The sequence below is a fragment of the Calypte anna genome, chromosome 7, assembly GCF_003957555.1.
Source record: "Calypte anna isolate BGI_N300 chromosome 7, bCalAnn1_v1.p, whole genome shotgun sequence".
Lineage (NCBI taxonomy): Eukaryota > Metazoa > Chordata > Aves > Apodiformes > Trochilidae > Calypte > Calypte anna.
Genome location: NC_044253.1, coordinates 30,773,631 through 30,793,618, shown reverse-complemented (window position 1 = coordinate 30,793,618; position 19,988 = coordinate 30,773,631). Strand labels below are relative to the sequence as shown.

The 19,988-nt window shown below is 39.8% G+C and overlaps 1 protein-coding gene across 7 annotated transcripts in view; it reads right to left on the bottom strand.

Moving 5' to 3' along the window:
• Positions 1-688: 688 nt before the first annotated feature.
• The window catches only part of IKZF2 (IKAROS family zinc finger 2), a 109,024-nt gene continuing 89,724 nt past the window's right edge, over positions 689-19,988 (bottom strand). For all 7 annotated transcript variants that reach the window (XM_030454157.1, XM_030454156.1, XM_030454162.1 and 4 more), the window contains 3 exons: positions 15,107-15,244; positions 8,000-8,143; positions 689-1,818 (listed from right to left, as the gene is read on the bottom strand). In XM_030454157.1, coding sequence (XP_030310017.1) covers positions 1,097-1,818; positions 8,000-8,143; positions 15,107-15,244 — 1,004 coding nt within the window. In that variant the 3' untranslated portion in view covers positions 689-1,096. The remainder of the gene's footprint in view (positions 1,819-7,999; positions 8,144-15,106; positions 15,245-19,988) is intronic.

Below are 19,988 nucleotides of genomic sequence, written 5' to 3'. Positions count from 1 at the left end.
AAAGTCTTAGTTTAGGCTCTTGCCAAGAGGTTAACACTGTGATAATAGAAGGAGAAAGTATTTATATAGGTATATATAGATACATAATTATACTTAAAGAACACTTTGCTACTAGTATTTTGTTGTTTTAAAATCCATAATTTTAAAACAAAATTTCAGAAGAGCAGCAGAACCTCTTGAGTAAACTGCAGACTCTCACCCACTCCTAGGCCACTTACTGTCCTTAGAAGCAAGTTTAAATGTTATTTCTTAAAACATAGGGTGCAACTAAATAAGTAAGGCTTCCAAGGGTCTCTAAGAAGCCAGTGAGTCAATACATAGGCATGGAGTAACAGCAAATCAACAATTCTAAAAAAGGTGCTTTGTAAGTTAAAGAAAATAAAGATACAAAGCCTCAGACTTACCACAGAAGGCCCTCAGACTTAAGAAACTAAACTGCTTCAATGTGGTACAGTGTAAAGACATTTTTTTTTCTTTTTTACATTCTACACACTGAACCCAGGAAAACAGCTCACCCTAGAAAGTAAATTTGAAAGGAATATCAACTTTGATTCTTGCTTCTAAAACCCTGAACAGTTTTGCTTCAGAATAGTTGTTCATTTTGCAGAATAAAGTTCCCCCCTTCTCCTCCAGCTGCCAACCTCCCTCCACTGTATCTGCAGGTTTGAAAAAGGCTCTCCTCTGAAATGTTTCTACTTATTTGTCTAAAAATGTAAATTAGTGGTATCTCATCAGGACTTTTATAGCACCTAGCAGGGTTGAGCGATATCCCAGAACCAGACACAAAGTACAGCTGATTGAGACAGAAATGGACTGACTTTCAATTCCCACAGGAAGCAAGGTGGGTTACTCACCAAAAAAAGTGACAGCAACAACAAACCTCTCTTTTACCCCTTCCCTTCCTTCTTTCCATTCTTATGCTGGGCAGAGCAAATGAGGCTGGGTCCACAAAAAAATAAGGTTAACAACAGCAACGACAACAACAGCAACAACAACAAAATAGGCGTCTCAATGTCTGAGGAAAAGTGGGATTGTAAGTGCAGTATTTCTTCATGTGCAGTTCTACTTCATACGAGTCCCCTTTGGATGAGAAGGCCTAGTGGAATGTGTGCTCCCCTCGGACTATGTGCGACGAGAACTCATAGCGGTCCTGGCTTCGGTAGCCACAGATGTTGCACTCTAGTGGGTCCCGGTAGCCATGGCAGCCCATGTGGATGGTGTACATGACATGGTCCAGGAAAAGGACGCGACAGTGCTCGCACTTGAATGCCCTAATTTGCTCCCCTTCCCCATTGATGACCTTGTAGATATCCTTTAAAGAGCCCTTAGAAGCTTTAGCGGCATCCAAAGCCTTGGCGTCCTCCTTCATATAAGCTGGGCTTGGCTTCCTCTTGGGATTTAAGGCAGAGTTTCCTTGGTAGGACTGTCGGTCTTCGTGGCTGCTCTCTGAGTCAGTAGAATCCAGGCAGCTATTGCTGGGGGAGCCCTCTCTATCCTGGGTTTGACTCTTTGGTCTGATGAGGGAGATTGGGCCATCCATGTTGTTCTCATGACTGTCAGCTGTTTCCCTGCTAATGGGCCTTTCTATCCTGTTAGGATGATAGACCTGAGCATAAGCTGAGCTGATGACTGGGGCCATCTCTGCAATTGTGCTTGGTGTGTGCTGCATCAGGGGGTGCAGGTCAGCTCCAAGGTAGGTGATTGCATTGTTGATGGCTTGGTCCATCATGTGAGACTGCATCAGCTCAGCCTCCTTCTCATACGTTAGGTTCATATCAAAGGGAATATCTGGATAGCCAAATCTCATGACCTTTTCACCTAAGGGACAAGAGCAAATGAATGAGAAAAACCAATTAATTCAATGCAATGTTTCACTGTAAAAGGCATGGGGAGGGATGGAAACCCCCTGCTTGGGGGTGAAATGCATCCCAGGGTTCAAAGTTAGCCTATTTCTACTTGTTTACTAACCTCCTATGAAGCTTATGTCCTAAGATGGGTACAAACAGCAACCTTTTTTTTTTTTTTTTAGATTTCATGTGAAGCATGTGGTTGTAGAAAGCTCCAGATGAATTCCAAACCTTCCAATGAGGAGCCTAACTGTGACGGTGCTTCAAGTTAGGGAACACTTTAGCTGGTAGAAAATGGGATCAAACCCCTGCAGTCAATGAAGTTCTGTCAATTTATACCACTGGACAAACTCAGAATTAAAGGATGCAGTGCCACATGTCCCCCACATTCCAAGGTGCTTCATACATACCTTGCAACAGGGCTACATAGTGAAAGACTGAAGCAGCAGGGACAGGGGGCTGCTGTGGTGGCACCTTTAGAGCCACAATATTCTTCAGCTACAGAAAAAATATAAAATGACTGCATACAGCCACAGACTGCAGTGAGTAGCAGGAGCACAAGGGGCTGACCTGCCACCTCGCCTTTGGGATACGGTATCTTTGTAGTTCACAAAAAAGCCCCAACCTATCTCAATGATTTTGGTCTAAGACACCCCCCCCTATGTCTCTTTAGACAAGAAAAAAACAAAAATAGAGAAACCATGTGTATAGCTTAGTTTGATTTGGTAAAAGGCAAAAGCAACTTTCATTGACACTGGGTAAATAAATACGTAATGCTGATGAAACTAGCTCATTCATCACTATGTGAATCCAGGTTCACATCCTTGTAACCTTTTAAAATCTCATTGTCTACATGCAGTTTCCATGTTATTTCAGGTGGTAGAGTAAAGGTTTGTTTCAATCACAAGAATTCAGCTGAAGTTTACCCAGAATTCGGGCCAAAAGCCTCATCCCTCCATTGCTCATGCTCAGTTGAGTTATTAATGTCAAGCAGTATTTAGTTTGCACAAATTTTAAAACATTTATATAATTACTTTAATATTTTAAAAATTAATCTATCAATCCCAGTATTGCTAGTAAGTCAATCCTTCTCTACTTTCGGTTGCCACCCAGGCCCATTGCTCTGATGCTCTTGCAAGGACCTGAGGAACCCCACCAGTATGGGTTTGGAGTGTGACAACTTTTCCTTTATATCACCAACTACAGGGATGGGGGCAGTGAGATACACAGGAATGATGAACATAAGTGGATTATGGACATGTAAAACCAGTGCCACACACTGGTAAATTATGCTGGTCACAAAGCATACTGTGTATCACAGCTCTCCTTTGAAGTTAACAAATTTACCACTACTTACATCAGAGCTCAGCTCAGCATTTTCCAGTGATGGTTTTAGAGTGGCAGTACAAGGCAAGTTCATATAACAACTCTTCTTTTAAATCAGAAAAGGTTATATGTATAACTGTATGTCTAATAGACAAGACATTCACTTTCATATGTATTCTCACACACAAATACTGTTTAGTCGTTCACAGGTAACTTTTAAAGGTGATTTTACAGAGTCTGGTAAAGAATTCTGGTTGATTTTCATTGCTTTGTTACTTTTCACTGGCTTGGTACGGTGAAACCCAGACTTTTCTTCAGTAGTGTAAGCTAATAAATTCAAAAAGTCTCTACATACAACTGGTTTGTCTATCCAAGAATTAAAGAACTTTACCTTTTGCCAAAACTGCTTGGAACAAAATGTATAAACTACCATAAGAAAGAAACAGAACTGTAACCCCAGTTCTCTTCCAAACAGCATTAGTACATTTCAACATAGCTATCACTCAGCATTTTCTTTTTTACTGTAGTAATTCATTCCACTTAGTGTGGCTAATCTTAAAGTGATGCATAAAGAGAAAAATAATTTTACATTATCCACAGAACAATTGGATTATCCTTGGAGATGAAGCATCACTTTTGGTTGGGAACCTAGCCCCGATTAGTTAGGTAATTAAAAGCAAGTCTAACGTGAAGCACATTAATATTCCTTCTCTCCTCAGCAATATTGTTCACATGCTTCTGCTTGGACACCATGTTCATTGCACCTCCCTACATTTCCTTACAGCCAGCTGTTATGCTGATAGTTTTCCAAAAGAAAGTATAATGTAGAAACATGTTTCTTTGTTACACATTTCACATTACCTTACCATTCAGAAGGTAAGAAGCAAATAGGGCTACAGTGATGGCCTTTGCAGTCTTACCTGACCTAATGATGATTGTTGCTATCAGATATTCTCTTTTCAGTGTTTCCTCTATAGGCTGGCACTAAGGGTGTCTGTGACAGCTGTTCTACCACTGAGAGGACAGAAAACTCCTTAATGTGGCTCCAGCCTCACTTGAAATTGAGCATCTCCTTGCCAGGCAGGGCCAAAGTGAGGCTGGAGAGCTGCAAGGTGGTTTTGGCACAGTGGGAAGAAATGAATGAAAATGGAGAAGTCCCTTTGTTGCTGTCATCTGCTCTGGCCACATGTATCACTCCTGCATTTGAATAAAGAACTGAATCTGGTGAGACTCTGATCCAGCCAAACACTCTGAACCTTTCTTAGGCTATGCAGATCAGGAAATAATACCCATCCTTTAAGGACTACTTTGATGAATGATACAAATCTTCTTTTGATTACTTGTAGCTTCCACTTTTACCCCAATATAGACACCAGAGGAGAGAAAACTGTAAATTGCCAGTGACCAAAATTATTAATTTCTTTCATTATTAATCACTTCCAAAGATATTAGAGCCTCAGAAATGGGCAATGACATAAAAAAGTAAAATAAAATTATAACATGGGGAGAAGAGGGTTTAAAACAGATTTCAGAAGAAATATTGTCAAACCAGTCCAACTTGGTCTTCGATTTTAATTTCTCTTTAGTCAAACCTATAAACTTATAAGTTAATAATTTTGAATTTTCATGCAAAATTATGCTCAAATTCCATTTATCCTTGCCCTACACTAGTGAACAAGAAGAAGAAACATTGTCCATTTTGGTCATTTTATCATATGACATTCAAAAAACCCTCAAAACAAGCAGTTGAAGTTAGATCAGAGCCCACAGACACAGCTGCCTTGGGATACCTGTGGTCACATCTTGCCAACTATCTCAAGTAACTGCAATGCCAGACACTTAGGGGAAAGCTGCAAGAACTCTTGAGGAAAGCAATTATAGAATTTACCACTGGGTAGATTTCACCCTGACCCCCATGTACTAGAAGCTGACTCTAACTTTGAAACCAGTTATCTTCATCTGCTATGAGATGCCTCCTCATTTTTAATTTTTACTCTAACAACCATGGCCTTATCATAAGCCACATAAATGTCTCCTTTTGTATCCTGCCAGTTCTTAACCCTGGTGGCACTCTGTGAGAGCAAACCCCACATTCTAACTGAAAATACATTACTCTGCTTCATGTCATCAGCTTGGTGATGGCTGCTTTTAATTTCACTAGTGTCAGCTCTTCCCTTCATTGAAAGGGAAAAAACCCAAGTATTCAGACTCCTTTGTATCACAAGTTATACTTTCTGCCTCCACTGTTTCAACAGGTTTGATAATACCAGTGTCTCACTAGCAGACACAAATAACTAAGTCTCTGACACAGAAATTCCCTCTATTTGCTGTATGCTTCCTTCCAAAACTTCAGCCAGAGCAGGGACTGTGGTCCATAACCAAGGTCCCTTGGAGACTGCTGATCAGGAAAAGCAGTAAAGCATTGATAAACGTAGCATGCAAAGATTTTAGCTTGTGCTTACATGACCTTCTCATAAACGCCATTAAGTTGTTTTGGACAGGTGCCACACTTGCAGCAGTATGCACAGGAAAATTTCCTGCAAGCAAGAAAATGTTACAAGTTCTTCCTGATAGAGTTGAACAATATTTCATTGGGGAGAAGATGGGAAGAAAAGTGAGGACATGTAAGGGAAAAAAAAAAAAAATAGCAAAGCTGAGATTGCTGTTTTTCAATTCAAACAATGCAAAAAATAAGAAACAGTATATATGAAAGAGAATGCTTTTTCCCTACAGCTGGATCTGGACAAAAAGCTGCAGGTCCCATGAAATCTTGAATGTCTAGCCTCAGAAAAATGGAATACCAAATCAATCTTTTGCACCTATAAAAAAAAGGTTCATCTAACAATAAAGTAGTATACAGTACTAAAAAGAATAATAATTTGCTACAACTTATCTCAGGCAAGGATTTTGAATCAGTAAATTTGCCTTTGAAGACAATAACAACACATGGTCAATTGCATTTGAGTGGACAAGTGAAATAACCCCCTTAGTCTGAAAAAAAAAAAAAATAAAAAAAAAAAGACCATCCTACTCAGCTTCCAAAATTTGATTCCATTTATACCAACTGCAGTACACTAGGCTCCTTTGAGAGCAGGCGTGGTTATGCCAGAGTTTAAGAAAAGGGAGCAAGGTCTCCATCCCTCTCAGGTAAAATCTCTAACCCCTGCAAAGATAACTTATTGTGCAAACACAACTCTGCTCACATCTGTGGACAGCCTAGGTGAAAAAAACAAGGGTGAGAGGTGTGAACTGCCCTTCTTCCTTTTGAGACTGTAATGTATCTGAAGCCTGGACACCCCAGTTTAAGTGTCAGTATGGTTACCTACTTCACTGCTGATTACAGCCTGCAAAAAAGCCCAGCACTTGCTGAGAAAACACTAGGGAAACCTGCTAGGATGGGGCCATGTTTAAAATCTCAGAAAGCTGTATTTGGCTTGTCAGTAGAGAGCCTGGCTCCCATTTCCACCTTCTTCAACAGCAATTGTTGTCACAGCAGTAAATTAAATCAGCGTATAAATTGTCCAGTTCTTATCAGCTATAAACAAATCTATTTCAGACTGGTCTATAAGACAGCAGTCTAATAATTAAGCTTTATTTTCAGAAGCCATAATAATATCAGAAATACTGATGCCTCCTAGTGTTCCTTATGTGGGGTGGCTTGTTTCTGACCTAACCTTGGCTTAGCACTGGTATTTGGGAAGGGTCAGATGACTGAGAGCAGCCCGGTCAGTGGGTCAGTGCCCCCCAGGTGAGCTGTGCATGTGAGTAGCCCCCCTGCTATTCACAACTATGTGGTTTAGCTTAAAACCACCTCCAGTGGTGACTGAACAAATCCATCTGAATCTGCATGTAGCTGAGGGGCAATGACTTTTCTAAATGGCTGTGTTAATTGCTTACAGTCTCTAATCCTCTCTCTTTAAGTGTCCTCAGTGTAGGCAGAATGAGTATATAACACCCTTAAAATCTGTACAACTGTCCTTCTAGGGAGTGAGGGTGGAAAATGTGGACTACATGCCTGTGGAGAATAGCAGCATATAGACCAAGTAATTCTCTATCCCAGGTCCCCTCCTAAGAAGTTAAGCATTGCTTTAGCAGCAGTAAAAAGAAGCTTTAAGCTACATCTCAAACCAAGTAAAGTTCCCCATACCACCTACCTCCTGTTACAAGCTGAAAAATTTTAAGATATTAAGATACGAAGTAAAACATGAATTGTGGGCCTCAGACTGTAGATTTGGTAATCAAAAGCCTTATAAACCAGAAGTTTTATATTCATGCATTAATAACGTTGTGTACAGAATGCTGTGCTTGGAGCAAGCACTTCTTCAAGGAGGAGTGAATGTGATTTTACTTCCTCATGCTAGTATTATCAAACCAGTTGTTGCCAACTCTCACAAATTTAATAGAAGTTACAAGTCTTGAGATACTTGGGGTTTTTTTTAACACATATGGAGACATATAATTATGTGAGAGTCTTAGTTTTTATTGGCTGGGGCAGGGACATGGGAGGATGATAAGTCTGAGTCTCCAACAGGGCAGAGACAAGTTAAAAAAAACCAAAACAGCCTTAAGGCACAGTAAAAAGCTCAAAGTTTTCATGATTCTTACTTTCATGATTACCTTACTTTTGAATTCTCTGCCTTGGTAAAATAAATTCAGTCCTTTTCAGGATTTCTGGCTGTGATTTAACCATCTTTATATTGCTGTCCCTCCCCATCAAAACCAAGTTGTGAGAGTACTACTTCTCTCCTCGTTCTTTTTGCTATTACCAATCACATGTAACCCATACCTACACACTAAAAACAATAAAAGGCGTATTTCAAGCTTACCCACAAACTTCTGTGGGGTGGAGCTTTTACGCTTTCCCATGTTGCTTGTCAGCTTCTCTATAACAGCAGGTCTCTCAAAAGGCACCAGAGAAATATTGTTGTCCATCACAGGCTCTTGTTCCTTACAATCTTCCATAGGAGGTACTACATAAAACCAAAAAATCGTATCAGATAAGTCTGGTCTACACTTCAAAGAGAACACAGATCATTTGAGCCCTGATGGCTGTGCAACAAGTGCAACACGAAATAAAACAAGGTGCAAGAACACACTGGGCACCAAGATAGCATGCACCTTTATGCAGAGCCTCATTTACAAAATACCTCTGCTTGGGACTATCTTATTTAGCAGGAGCCCAACTTCAGGAATTTACTAAAGAATGATTTTTGTTCTGAATGCTCCTACCCTCCAGTGAGGAGGGAACACTTCTGAAAACTCATGCTGCAGATCACATTATCTGCTATTCTCTCTTCAATATGGTGACTTGTTGCTAATGTCACTTTTCAGTTATCATTATTTGTGTATTCCCTTAACTTCACACTTTTCAGGTGGCACGGTTGTCATTCTTATCTTCTTTTCACACTAATCTCAATGACTAAAAAAACCACAAGGCATTGATTACTTGCATTTGCCAGGCCTGACTGTGCATTCCCTAAGACAAAGAATTCCAAAGTGAAGGATCTGTTTGTTCATTTCCTTTTTCTATACACAAGACTGTAAAATCAGCAAGCACTGTACTAGAATGACATCATATGGAAATACCCTTCAGAATGAGTCAGAGAAACTATTTTTTTTAATTAATGTTTTAACCCTAACAACTGCTGAATTCAAGCTTTCTGTGTCTGTTTTCCCACTTTTTGTGATCAGCAGGAACATTCCCATCCTAACTATGGTAGGGGAATGCTCATACATTGTTTTTGAGACAATTATAAGAAATTAATGACCCCTTCTGTTGCTATTCATTTCACTCTTTATCACTTTCTGGATTAGGGAATAAGGTGCTAGAGCAAAAGAAATGTAAGAATTGCACGGGCTACTGACCAGGGTAGTTACAAACTCACACAGGGGTTTATAGCACTTGCTGACATAGCTAATCACTATGTACCTACAGAGTACTCTGCTTTTGTTGAGCATCCTCTTATAAACACCAAGAAGAGTCAGTGATATGCTGCAGATCAGGTTCAGATCTGATTTGCAATATGTGTCATAACCGTGATTCCACACCTAGGTCTTCCCCCTGCTCTGCTGCCATGAATTTAATATACAGCCAAATACTATCAGGCATCATCTTCATCAGGTAGCAAGAGAAATCCCAGAAGGATCAGCCACAAGTCAATGTGCTGATGGAAAGGTTGAAGTGTAAAAAATTAGTTCAGAAGAATGGATGGATGAGAAACAGAAACTGAGATGATCTTGTAAAGAGTTGCTACAACCTGTGAACTGTGAGCAACCCATTGCATTCCCTGTATGAGATAAATCTTCAGAGAAGTCAGGGGTGGTATAGAAGAAAAGGACCAAAACCTGCATCTTCTCATCCTCCTCTGCTCTCTCACCATAGCAGCCTTTTGTGTCACAGACACCTCCCCCAAAGACTGTGCCATAAATGAACACCACCAGCCTACTTTCCTCCCGTGTAACTTTACTACCTTTAGGATCCTAATATGGAATAATTACTCCCCTGTTCTTAAACATACAGCTGTTTGCTAGCACATAACATATGAAAAATAGGTGATAAGAGCCTTGTTTTGCCTTCTTTCTAGTAAGGAAAAGCAAATACCAGACAATTACAAACCAGAGCGTCTGCTCAGGTGAGCTTCTCAATTCAGACATTCATAATAAGAAAACATGGCAATTTATTAATTTGTTTCCATTTGTGTCTCTTGCTGCTATGGAAAGCTCAGTAATTTGAGGCTTAGAATCTACCATATGCCATAAAATGATTTACTCTGCTGCTTTTTTATTTGTACAGGATTCTCCCCCAGAGAAACACAATGGTTTCTCATTTACAAGGCAGTCCTGCTGGCATCAGCGAGAGGAAAAAAAAGCATAAATATGATACTAATCTAATGTTGCAACAAAATGGGATGCAGTGTTTGAGTGACCTAATTAACGCCCAGTGCAGACTGGGAGGTCTGGAATACTTTAGTAGCTAAGGCTACTGCAGTGCTTGGTCAGGAACTATCTGCACTAGTTCTACTCAAGTATTTACTGAGGAGAATTTAGACAAAAGGGAAGATTATATCTGTTGATTTTCATTGGGAACTGTTGTATGACTGTCACTTTAGCAACATTAGTAAGTCTTATAACAATTAAGTAATAATTAAATAATTCTACTCTTGGGCATATGTGTATAAAATTTCCTAGACAGAATTAGAAACATTTCTTCCATGAAAAACGAATTGTGCTAAAAAAGACATCTGCTCTTCTCTAAGTTGGGCAAAAACTCTGCTTGGACTCCTTTAAAGAGTAAAATCTTCACCAATTAAAGCATTTATTTTTCTCTCTTTCATGCTCCAAGCTCTTTTTCCCACTTCAACTTTACTCTATAATCCAGGGCATGGCTCTTTTGCAGCAGAACCCCTGAATTGTGCCAGCATCAGTGCTACGAAGGGAATAAGTTACAGGAATGTGTTTTGTTGGGTACATTTCCTGGGAGAAGGAAGGATGGAAACAGCTTCGTTTCTGCAACCATTTTGCATTTGCATGCAAAACCAGACCAAACAGGTGAGATGTCATATTTTTGAAACGCAAAGAGTTAAGCTAAAAGATCACACTGTCAATTCTAGATAGATTAGTTTTCATTTAAATTTTAAAATACACAAAAAAACCCCAGCCCAGGCTGCGTACGTTTTTTGAGGAAAAACAAAATAAAAAAGGGGAAAAACAAACCAATCCCACACAACCAACAAGCATCACAAATCAGCTGTTCTGTGGTAGAAGCTCACATGTACACATTTACTCTGTGGTAAATACAATTCATTTTTTGTTGTATTTCATTCCGTAGCTGGAGCTACCAAAGAAGAGGAGACACATTATAACTACTTTGATACAGCAACTCACTTTGTTGCTGTGAACTTAGGGTCTCAGCTCAGGAAGGCTTTTTTATTGTAAAAAGTCCATGTTTGAGTACATTTCTGTTCAGGGATGTTCTGAATCAGCTGTCAGATGTCCTGGGCTGTCCCTGCAAACATTCCCCATCTCTGCCACTGTCAATGTCCTCAATTGCAGTTAACACCAAATGCTGTTTCTAAGCCTGTACTCTGAATACACAAACTTGGATGGTCTTCCTGAAGACACTGGTCTTTCAGTTATTGTGCTATCTTTTGTAGTCCGAGTGCTACCTTTTAGTTTCTGCTTCTTAATTTGTGAGAAGCCACATAGACCATTAAAAAAAGTCTGTGCTATTCCCATGAGGAAAGAACAGGGGGAAAAAAGCAGTTAAAAAATTACCCAGGGTGTGTTTTGCTGATAAATACTTTTGTGTGCAGACAACAAGTGGGCTAAGTCTCAGCTGGTACAAATCAGTATTACTCCATCAACCTCAATTTCCTAAGCTCACAATACTGCTATTTTCAAAAAAAAGTGTGTGTGTGCAGAGAAATGACAGGAAATATCCCCATGGACCCTGGTGTGAAGTCTTCTGTGGAACCAGAATTTGTACAATGTTTTAAGCAACAATGTTTTAAGAGGGAAGGACGCAAGGCCATTGTATCTTATGTGGAATTGGCCTTCAAATCTTGCACAGCCTAGGGCTAGGCTTCTTTCTCCTCCTAACCAGAGCATCCTTCTCCACTCCATATTAAGACTTTCCCTGGGCTTTTTGCTTTGTGGATATGGAGAAAAGCACACAAATGGGTGTAAACCACAGCAAGCATTTAATATTTCTCCCTCTTCATTCCTAAAGTTAATTTTCTCAGAATTCAGACTGCCACTTTTGTCATCCCCTAACATGCTACTTGCTAAGAGACTGCAGACTGATTTCTACCTCCAAGGCCATTTTTACTGAGCCAAAAATTGCCAATGGAATGGCACCCATGGAAGTTCTCTAACAGCAACCATCATGCTGAGCAAGGGACAAGACCTAGTCACAAGGAGAGGCAGCTCAGCAAGCAACTGGCACCCTGTGAGAAGATGGAGACCCAGAGACTTGTATATTTCTACCCACACATGGAAACTAGCTCCCTTCCCCTCCTGTTGATTCCCATTGTGGCTTTGGTCAGGTGATCTAGCCATCTGCAAGACAATTATAATGGAAATTAAAGGTCTTATCAGGCCATGGTGAAAACACCCAAGTAGATGTTTGTAGCATGCCTATAAACTGATCAACTTGAGCACAGTGCTTGGAAAAAATCCACACTCTCTAGGGACTGCGTCCAGTTTTCTGGAACAATTAATCTCTGGAGAAATAATTTAGACTGATGTTAAGTGTTGGCCATATTGGTTGAGACCCAGCATAGCCACTTGTGTCCTTAAAGCAAGATCCTGGTAGGAATATGAAATCCCCCAACTCTACCTGTTCTGTGAGTAATGGTGAAGTTGAAACCAGAAGCCACACTAAAATGGATTCAGAAATTTCAAAACATTCAGCAAGAAAAAATCTTTAAAAAGTATTTGGAAAGAGAGTCAGAAAAACTTTACTTCAGCAGGATGCAAAATCATCCAGTGACCAAAATCCCTAAAGCATACACTAACTCATCCTCAGGAATACCCTTTCCACATGTGACATGGGAGGGAAGGGAACTATTTTTTGAGAGTTAGACTGAGACCTAATTTTAAGTAATCATTTGTGTACTCTTCCCTGGTGTCTCTACAGTCCCAGGAGAAAGGACTTTGCTCCAAATCTTTACAGGTTGGTGCTTGTAACCCTCATCCCCACACTGATCTCCACAAGTGGGAGTGATGCTGAGTTGCAAGTTTTATTACTGGTCCCAGCTGAATCTGGAGCTCCCTGTTGCTGCCTGTCCTCGTTGTGTCCTCCATGAACAGCTAACCACAGACAGTAGATCAAACATCCCCTTAAACATTCACCAGGGGAGATTTAGACATATTTGCCCGGAGGAGAAAGAGGCACTAGTTGAATCCGAGTACTGTTTTAAGCTAATTTTGTTAAGAAAAGTGAAGTGGCTGTGTGAACGTTTCTAATTTTAAGTCCAAGCAAAGTCAGTCAGGCTGTAAATAAAAGAGCTGTCCACATGGGGTTTGCATTGCTTTAACTTCAGTTGGTAGAAAAAACAATGCAAGGTCAACAAGTCTTCCTTGGTAGACAGCTTCTTTAAAGACTTACCCTTCTTGTCATAGTATTAAGCAGTTTAGGAAAAGCTTTAGATGTCCTCAGAAGTACACTACCAACCAGAGAGTAAATACAATTTTAAGATAAATAAATAATAAACCAAGAAACTGAGTGGAATTTAGGGAGATCACCCACAATGTGATCTCTGAAACATCCTGGCTGTCATAACTATCATCTTACTGTTATTTCCCTAAGGAAAGGCTGACTGCAATCATCACCCAGCTGGTTCATATGACAGACACACCCTTGGAGAGTGAAAAGTGTCTGGTTAGGAGTCAAGCTGGTGTCAACCAAGTGCTCCCTCTAACAGACCAAGCACACAACAAGTACCTGAATAGCAAAGCCCTGAAATCAGTCTCTTGACCAACTTTTACAAGCATGAAGTAAGGCAGAGCTAAAATCACTAACTAGCCACCTGGACACACTCCTTTGTGACCTGCACTAGGTGATCCTACTCTGGCAGAGTGTTTGGACACAAAGATCTTTTGAGGTCCCTTCCAATCCCCAACATTCTGTGATTCTGTGTAACTTGAACATCTTAAAGCCATATATTACATTTAAAAGTTCATTTTAGTCGCCAGGGTGTCTACAAAGATAGTAACTACTTAGTAGAGCCATATGAACATTTTGGCAATTCATATAAAATGTATTGTAAATGCCTTCATAGGATTAAATTGTTCTGGCAAAAGTACTCTTTAAAATATTTTGGTGATTTTTTTTTTCACCCAAGAATAGCCCATAACAGAAGTGCTGAATAGATTCAGCTTGCATTTTTATGTTTTTAGAAATGAACTTGCAGAAGTTTTACATAATTAATTTCCAAATGAAGCCACATGACTCCACTCAACAATGAAAAGCAAAATGTGAAGGAAAGAAAAAAAAACACTATTTTTTCTTTTCATTTACCTACAATCTTTTTGGTATTCTTAAGTATACAGTAACCTTTAGTCAAAATGGAAAGAAATTTTTACTTTTTCAGCTTAGTAAGAAACGTGAAATACTTCAAGTACCAATCATTTAAAGACAACTTTTAAGATTTAAAAGATGTTCAGTTAAGAAGAGTTTCCAAACCTCTAATTTTGAATGAATTGTTAAAATTTTTACACAGCTACCACTTTGTATTTAGTGTTCCAGATAAGCCTACAGCCCTTATTATATTATGCTCATAATCCATACTAATAGCTACAGGAATTTTTGGAAACAAATCCAGGGAGTTTGACATTTCTTGCTTTCAACCATCTTTTTGGCCATCTTCAGTCCTTATGTATATAAACACATGAAGTGTTAGTTAACATATTAATACTGATGCATCTGAATGCATATAAACATTTTTTGTTACAGTTTCTTTCATCAACACTGTTGAATTCCACTCTGCCCTGAAGACTGTTACATCCATTGCTCCTTGTTTGGGGACACAAGGTAATACCATAAGGAATAGAAATAATGACTTCTGAATACATCCATCACCTGTATCTCTTATAATTATCAGTTGCTATCAGAAATGAAGTAGAGGGGAATCATACATTTTATACATAACTTAGCTCATTTTTAGGGTAACTTTGCAGAGATGACTGCTATATTTTCATGTCTACATATTTATACATACTAAAAAGTGAGATACTGGCTCAATAATCAGCAAACCCAGTGCTATTAAATTGGACAGAGTGAGGCTTTTAGCCCATCTTTTCTCCTCCTCTAAATATAAAGATGGAAACGATGCAAAGCTGAAAGGAAGGAAGAAAAACAGATGGGAAAAAAACAAAAACCCTGCAAGAGATGCTCCAAGTCCAGAAGACCTCAAGAGGTGGTTTCCACCCACCATGGTGACTCATGACCTGCCCAGCAGCCTCCATACTGACATTCTGCAGATAGTTGTGGCAGCGTTCCTTGTGCTCCTCCAGTGAACTGCGCTGCTTGTAGCTCCGGCCGCAGTAGTTGCACTTGTGAGGCTTCCCCACTGCAGAAAGAACAAGAGCATGGGGTCAAAGCCACTGCAACTCCCTTTTTGCTCAAAAAATAAAAAAACAAACCACAACTAAATTAAAAAATTAAAAAAAAAAAATCAGTCATCACACCTTTCCAACAAACAACCCTTGCTATGGAAATACCCCCCAGAAAGGCTACTCAAGTCTCAGACCTTTTTCCCAGCCCCATTTTCCCAACACACCTCCTCCCCATCCATTTTTCACACTACCACACGGTATCAACAAAGGCAAAAAGAGGGCAGCTCCTGGGCTGCAAAGCAAATAAACAGATGGCACTAGGGGGAAACAAACCAAAGAGCTGAATCACACTGCAGTGCTGCCCGCGTGTCACCGAGTCTTGTGGGAAAGAAACTTGTCAGACATTTCTGCCCATGGTAGGAAAAGTTGCTTTCACAAAACTGGGCTGCCCCAGTGGCCTAATTCCACTCCCAACTGTGGGGAAACCCATTACGTGGCCCAGAGGAGTTCTTCCTTCACTGACACAACTTTGCCAAACTTAGTAAGGGAAGGTTGGAAAAGCAAAGACAACAGAAAGTAACTTCTGTAACAGCACTGTTACATGCAAGAACTCAGCTGCTACCATTATTTCACAGAGACCAGGTAATATTAAAACACATATAAATATTTATTTTAAAAAATTATAAAAGACGTGTAATGAAAATGAAGCCAGATGAACATAAGACAAAGCTCAAATTTTTAGTTTTTTTTTTTTTTTTTTTTTATTTCACTCAGCAACATTATGAACAAACAGCAAATGCCTCTTAATACATGTAAAACCTGGCACTAGGTTCTCATAAAGTACATCCTTTTCATATCATGTCATTAAGAAACCACAAGAATGGCCTAACCTAAGGCCAGAAAGCCATCCAGAAGTGTGTTTTGCCAAGCCACGCTAATAAAGGTTTACAATATAATTTAAACTTGTAAAACATGAACGTTTATTCTCTAATAACTAAAGAACTATTAAGTCAGTACTGCAAGTCTAGTAAAACACCACCGGCTGCAATTTTCAGAGCTGGCTGAAGGATGGGGAAGGTCAAACTTCCTTCTTCCAGAGTTCTGAAAATCTTACGTAAGATTTTTAGTTTCTGGCCAAAGAAATTGAGAACATCCTCTGCTGGATAATATACATGTTTCTATTGGGCTTGTCCCAGTACTGAAAGCTTTCCACAGTCATTTACTTAATTAAATTGAAGCTATACTAATTGCAGCCAAAATGCCCCATCGCCACTGGGATGGGAAAATGCAGAGAAAAATGCAGGGAAGAGGCCCATACCCAAGCAGAAGCTGCACATAGATCTCCCTTGAGGGGGGGCTGAAACCCCAAACAAAGACCCAGAGTCAGGGAAATTCTCTGGGGCCTCTCCTGCTGTGTGTGCCGTATCACCTGTATGATGGAAGATGATAAAACCCAAACTCCTGGTATCAGAGCTAGCCAAAATGTACTGACTGGTTTTGTTTCAGAGGAAAAAAAAATGGATTTGGTGACACGAAACAGTTGGAGAAAGTTTTTCTCAAAAAGGCTGATTTTGTATGTAGTTCAGTGACACAACCAAGTTTTCCATCATGAGGAAATAAAGCTGCTTTTACTAAGCATCCAAATTGTGGATTTCTTTCTCTTAGAGCTAATGCTTATCCTCAGGAAACTATTATATCTTCAACCACATCATTGTTGTGGCCTTTATTTTATTTTGCTCACTAGCTTATAACTGTTGCTATAAATCATTGTTGGAGCTGGGAATATCAGCAGAGGCCAATTGTGAGGATCATTATCATTCCCAGAGTAATTGCCCCTGATGTGAACACTCTGCATCAAGCCTCTCAGCTCTTAAACATAAACTGTATCTCATTCTACAAGCACCTTTAGGAGAGCACGCTGGGAGCTCCCTAGGATGGAAAGACTTTTATGATTACCACTATGATGCTTCATCATGCACCTAAATGGCATCAATGCTTCAATGCTTGTCAGTGTGACACCTTTATTAGAAGGTACTTTGGTGTCTAACAAAAAAAATTAAAAAAACAACCAACCAAAAAAAAAAAAAAATCCAATGCAATTGAAGGGATTAAGTTAATTTAAGTTTTTCAGCCAGAGTGTGGTTAAGCAGTGGAACCAGCTCCCCAGGGAAGCAGTTATGGCACCAACCCTTCCAGAGTTCAAGAGGCATTTGGATGATGCTCTCAGGCACCTGGTGTGATTCCTGTGGTGCCCTACACAGACACAGGACTTGATGATCCTGATAGGTCCCTTCCTGTCCCTTCCCATTGGCAAATTCTATGATTCTACCTGAGATGACATAGGGCTGAATTAGCCCACTTGGCTTGACTGCACCAAGTTATCAAGCAACTTAGATAAACAGTAAGATGTAAGGGAAAGGGAATAGTTTTCAGCTAGTCTAGATGTAGCTATAATTAATTAAATATATTGTTATGTAGCACAGAGAAATATATTCTCCTACAAGCTTGCAGTACAAAAAAAAGATACAACAATCTAAGTTGGTATTACACTTCTTCAAAATGTTTCTCTCTGCATTGCAACAAAACCACAAGCTATTCACACACAGCAAGGGTGAGCTTTTCCAGTGATGGTCACCTATCCAGATTCCATCAAATTTCAAGGTTCATAGAGATGATAAAAGCTAATGATAAAGGCACAATTTCTACATGAAATACGGGATTTGAAGAACATAACTCCCCAAGGAAAGAAATACTTGAGCACACATGCTCCTTCCTCTGGGGAGAAGATAAGAGAATAAACAACATGTGACACATGTTGGTCATGTTGCCTAATACACAACTGGAAGGTGCTCAGACACAGCTGTGAAGAACAAAAGTTTGTGAGCTTCAGTTGCATAAAATTTAATACAACTCCCTTGAGTTAATTTCTAAATTCTGTCCCCTCTGTTCTACAGATACAATCACCTCACAGACCCAGATGTGTAAAATCTGATTTATACAACTCTACAAAGTTGTGTCTGTGACTTGGGCTGCAGCGCAATTGATTAGGTCAGACTGTAACAGAACCAGTTATGATAGCAGCAGCTTTTGTCACCAGCAGTTCTCACAACCTTTATGGTAAGACGTGCAGCCAGCCAAGGTTGCAATTACAGTCTGGATTTTAGAAACCTTTTCATCATGACAAATGTCAAGTCATTGAAATAGCTGCAAATTTCCCCTTGTAGTCTCAAAGTAACTCGTGACAAAAAATACATCTTTGTGGATGAGAACATTACCAGTGGGTATATATTTTTCCATTTTTCATGTTACCTAATAGGAAGATGTAGAAGTGCATAAAAGAATTTAATTCCGGTGATCTCCTCAATAGCGTATTTTGTTCCACAGAACAAACCACTGCATTAAACCACATGACTGCCAAAAGAGATTTCAGCCTTTGTCAATACTGTGTAATAGGTAAACCTTAATAGTAAAAATTCGTGCCCAAAACATGGGGCTTGCACTGCTGGGCATAGAATCATAGAATTGGCTGGGTTGGAAGGGACCTCAGAGATCATCAAGTCCAACCCTCGATCCACTGCCACTGCAGTTACCAGCCCATGGCACTGAGTGCCACATCCAGTCTCCTTTTAAATATCTCCAGGGACAGAGAATCCACTACTTCAGTGGGCAGCCCATTCCAATGCTTGATCACCCTCTCAGTAAAGAAATTCTTTCTTGGTCAATAAGCCAGAAAGGCAAAGAGTAGAACATGGCTACAGCCTACCAAAACCTTTTTCAAGCCACCTCTGAAGACAGCTCTTTGCAGCATGGAGCCACCTACACTATGAATCCAAAGTTTGGTTTGACTTGCTTGCAATAAAGCTGTTTTCTCAGAGATCCTCACTGAACGCCATGGTGCAGGGCCACATTCAGCATTGTACATAACCTCCACTGCCAATGGTAGTGAAGCCCAAGCAAAGTCAGTTTCAAAATCCCTGGTTTGAGGTAATTCTTCCTATATTACCTTTTCAAAGTAATGAGATTCTCATAGAAATGACAACACAATGAACACAAACATGCAAATATTGAGAAATCTTCAAGCTGTTGGTGAACTGGGCAAAACCCAGCGGCCATACCTATGGAGCAGCAAAGCCTAAAGAATATAAAAACCCACTAGATTTCTTACAGAAATGACAGAATTTCCACATGTATAAGCTCAGGTTCAAACATAAGACAATGTGGCACAGAAAATGCTCAGTGGAGTCTCAGCCTCAAATGGAAAATGTTGTGACAGTCACAGTGAAAGAAACGATTAAATCTGAAGTACACTTTTTACCATGAAATAGGTAAATCACTCACCAAAATTCACAAAGGACTTTGCTTTTGAAATTAAAATGCTCATTTGGAGAGAGAAGGGAGAAGAGAAGGAGAACTCAAAAGACAAGGTGTTTCTGAGTGAGAAATACTTTGAGTACTGTGGGTGAACTTTGATAGCTGAGAAGTCTGCATGCAGCAGCAATGAGATGCTGTAACTCTTAAGGTCAATATTCAAGACAGAAAGCAGACTTGGGCCTACAGAAACTTCTTTAAAGCCATAAAAAATGTCAGTGAAAGAGAAAGAGCCTGTAAGGCATCTGAGCAGCACTTTGTTCTCAAAAGAGATGGGTGTGCATAGCTGAATATAAAGTAAGTGAAAGGGAAATAACATGGCATCCCAGGAAATACCTTGCCATACGCATATAACATAAGAAAGGCCTACAGAACAAGTTAAGAGCAACA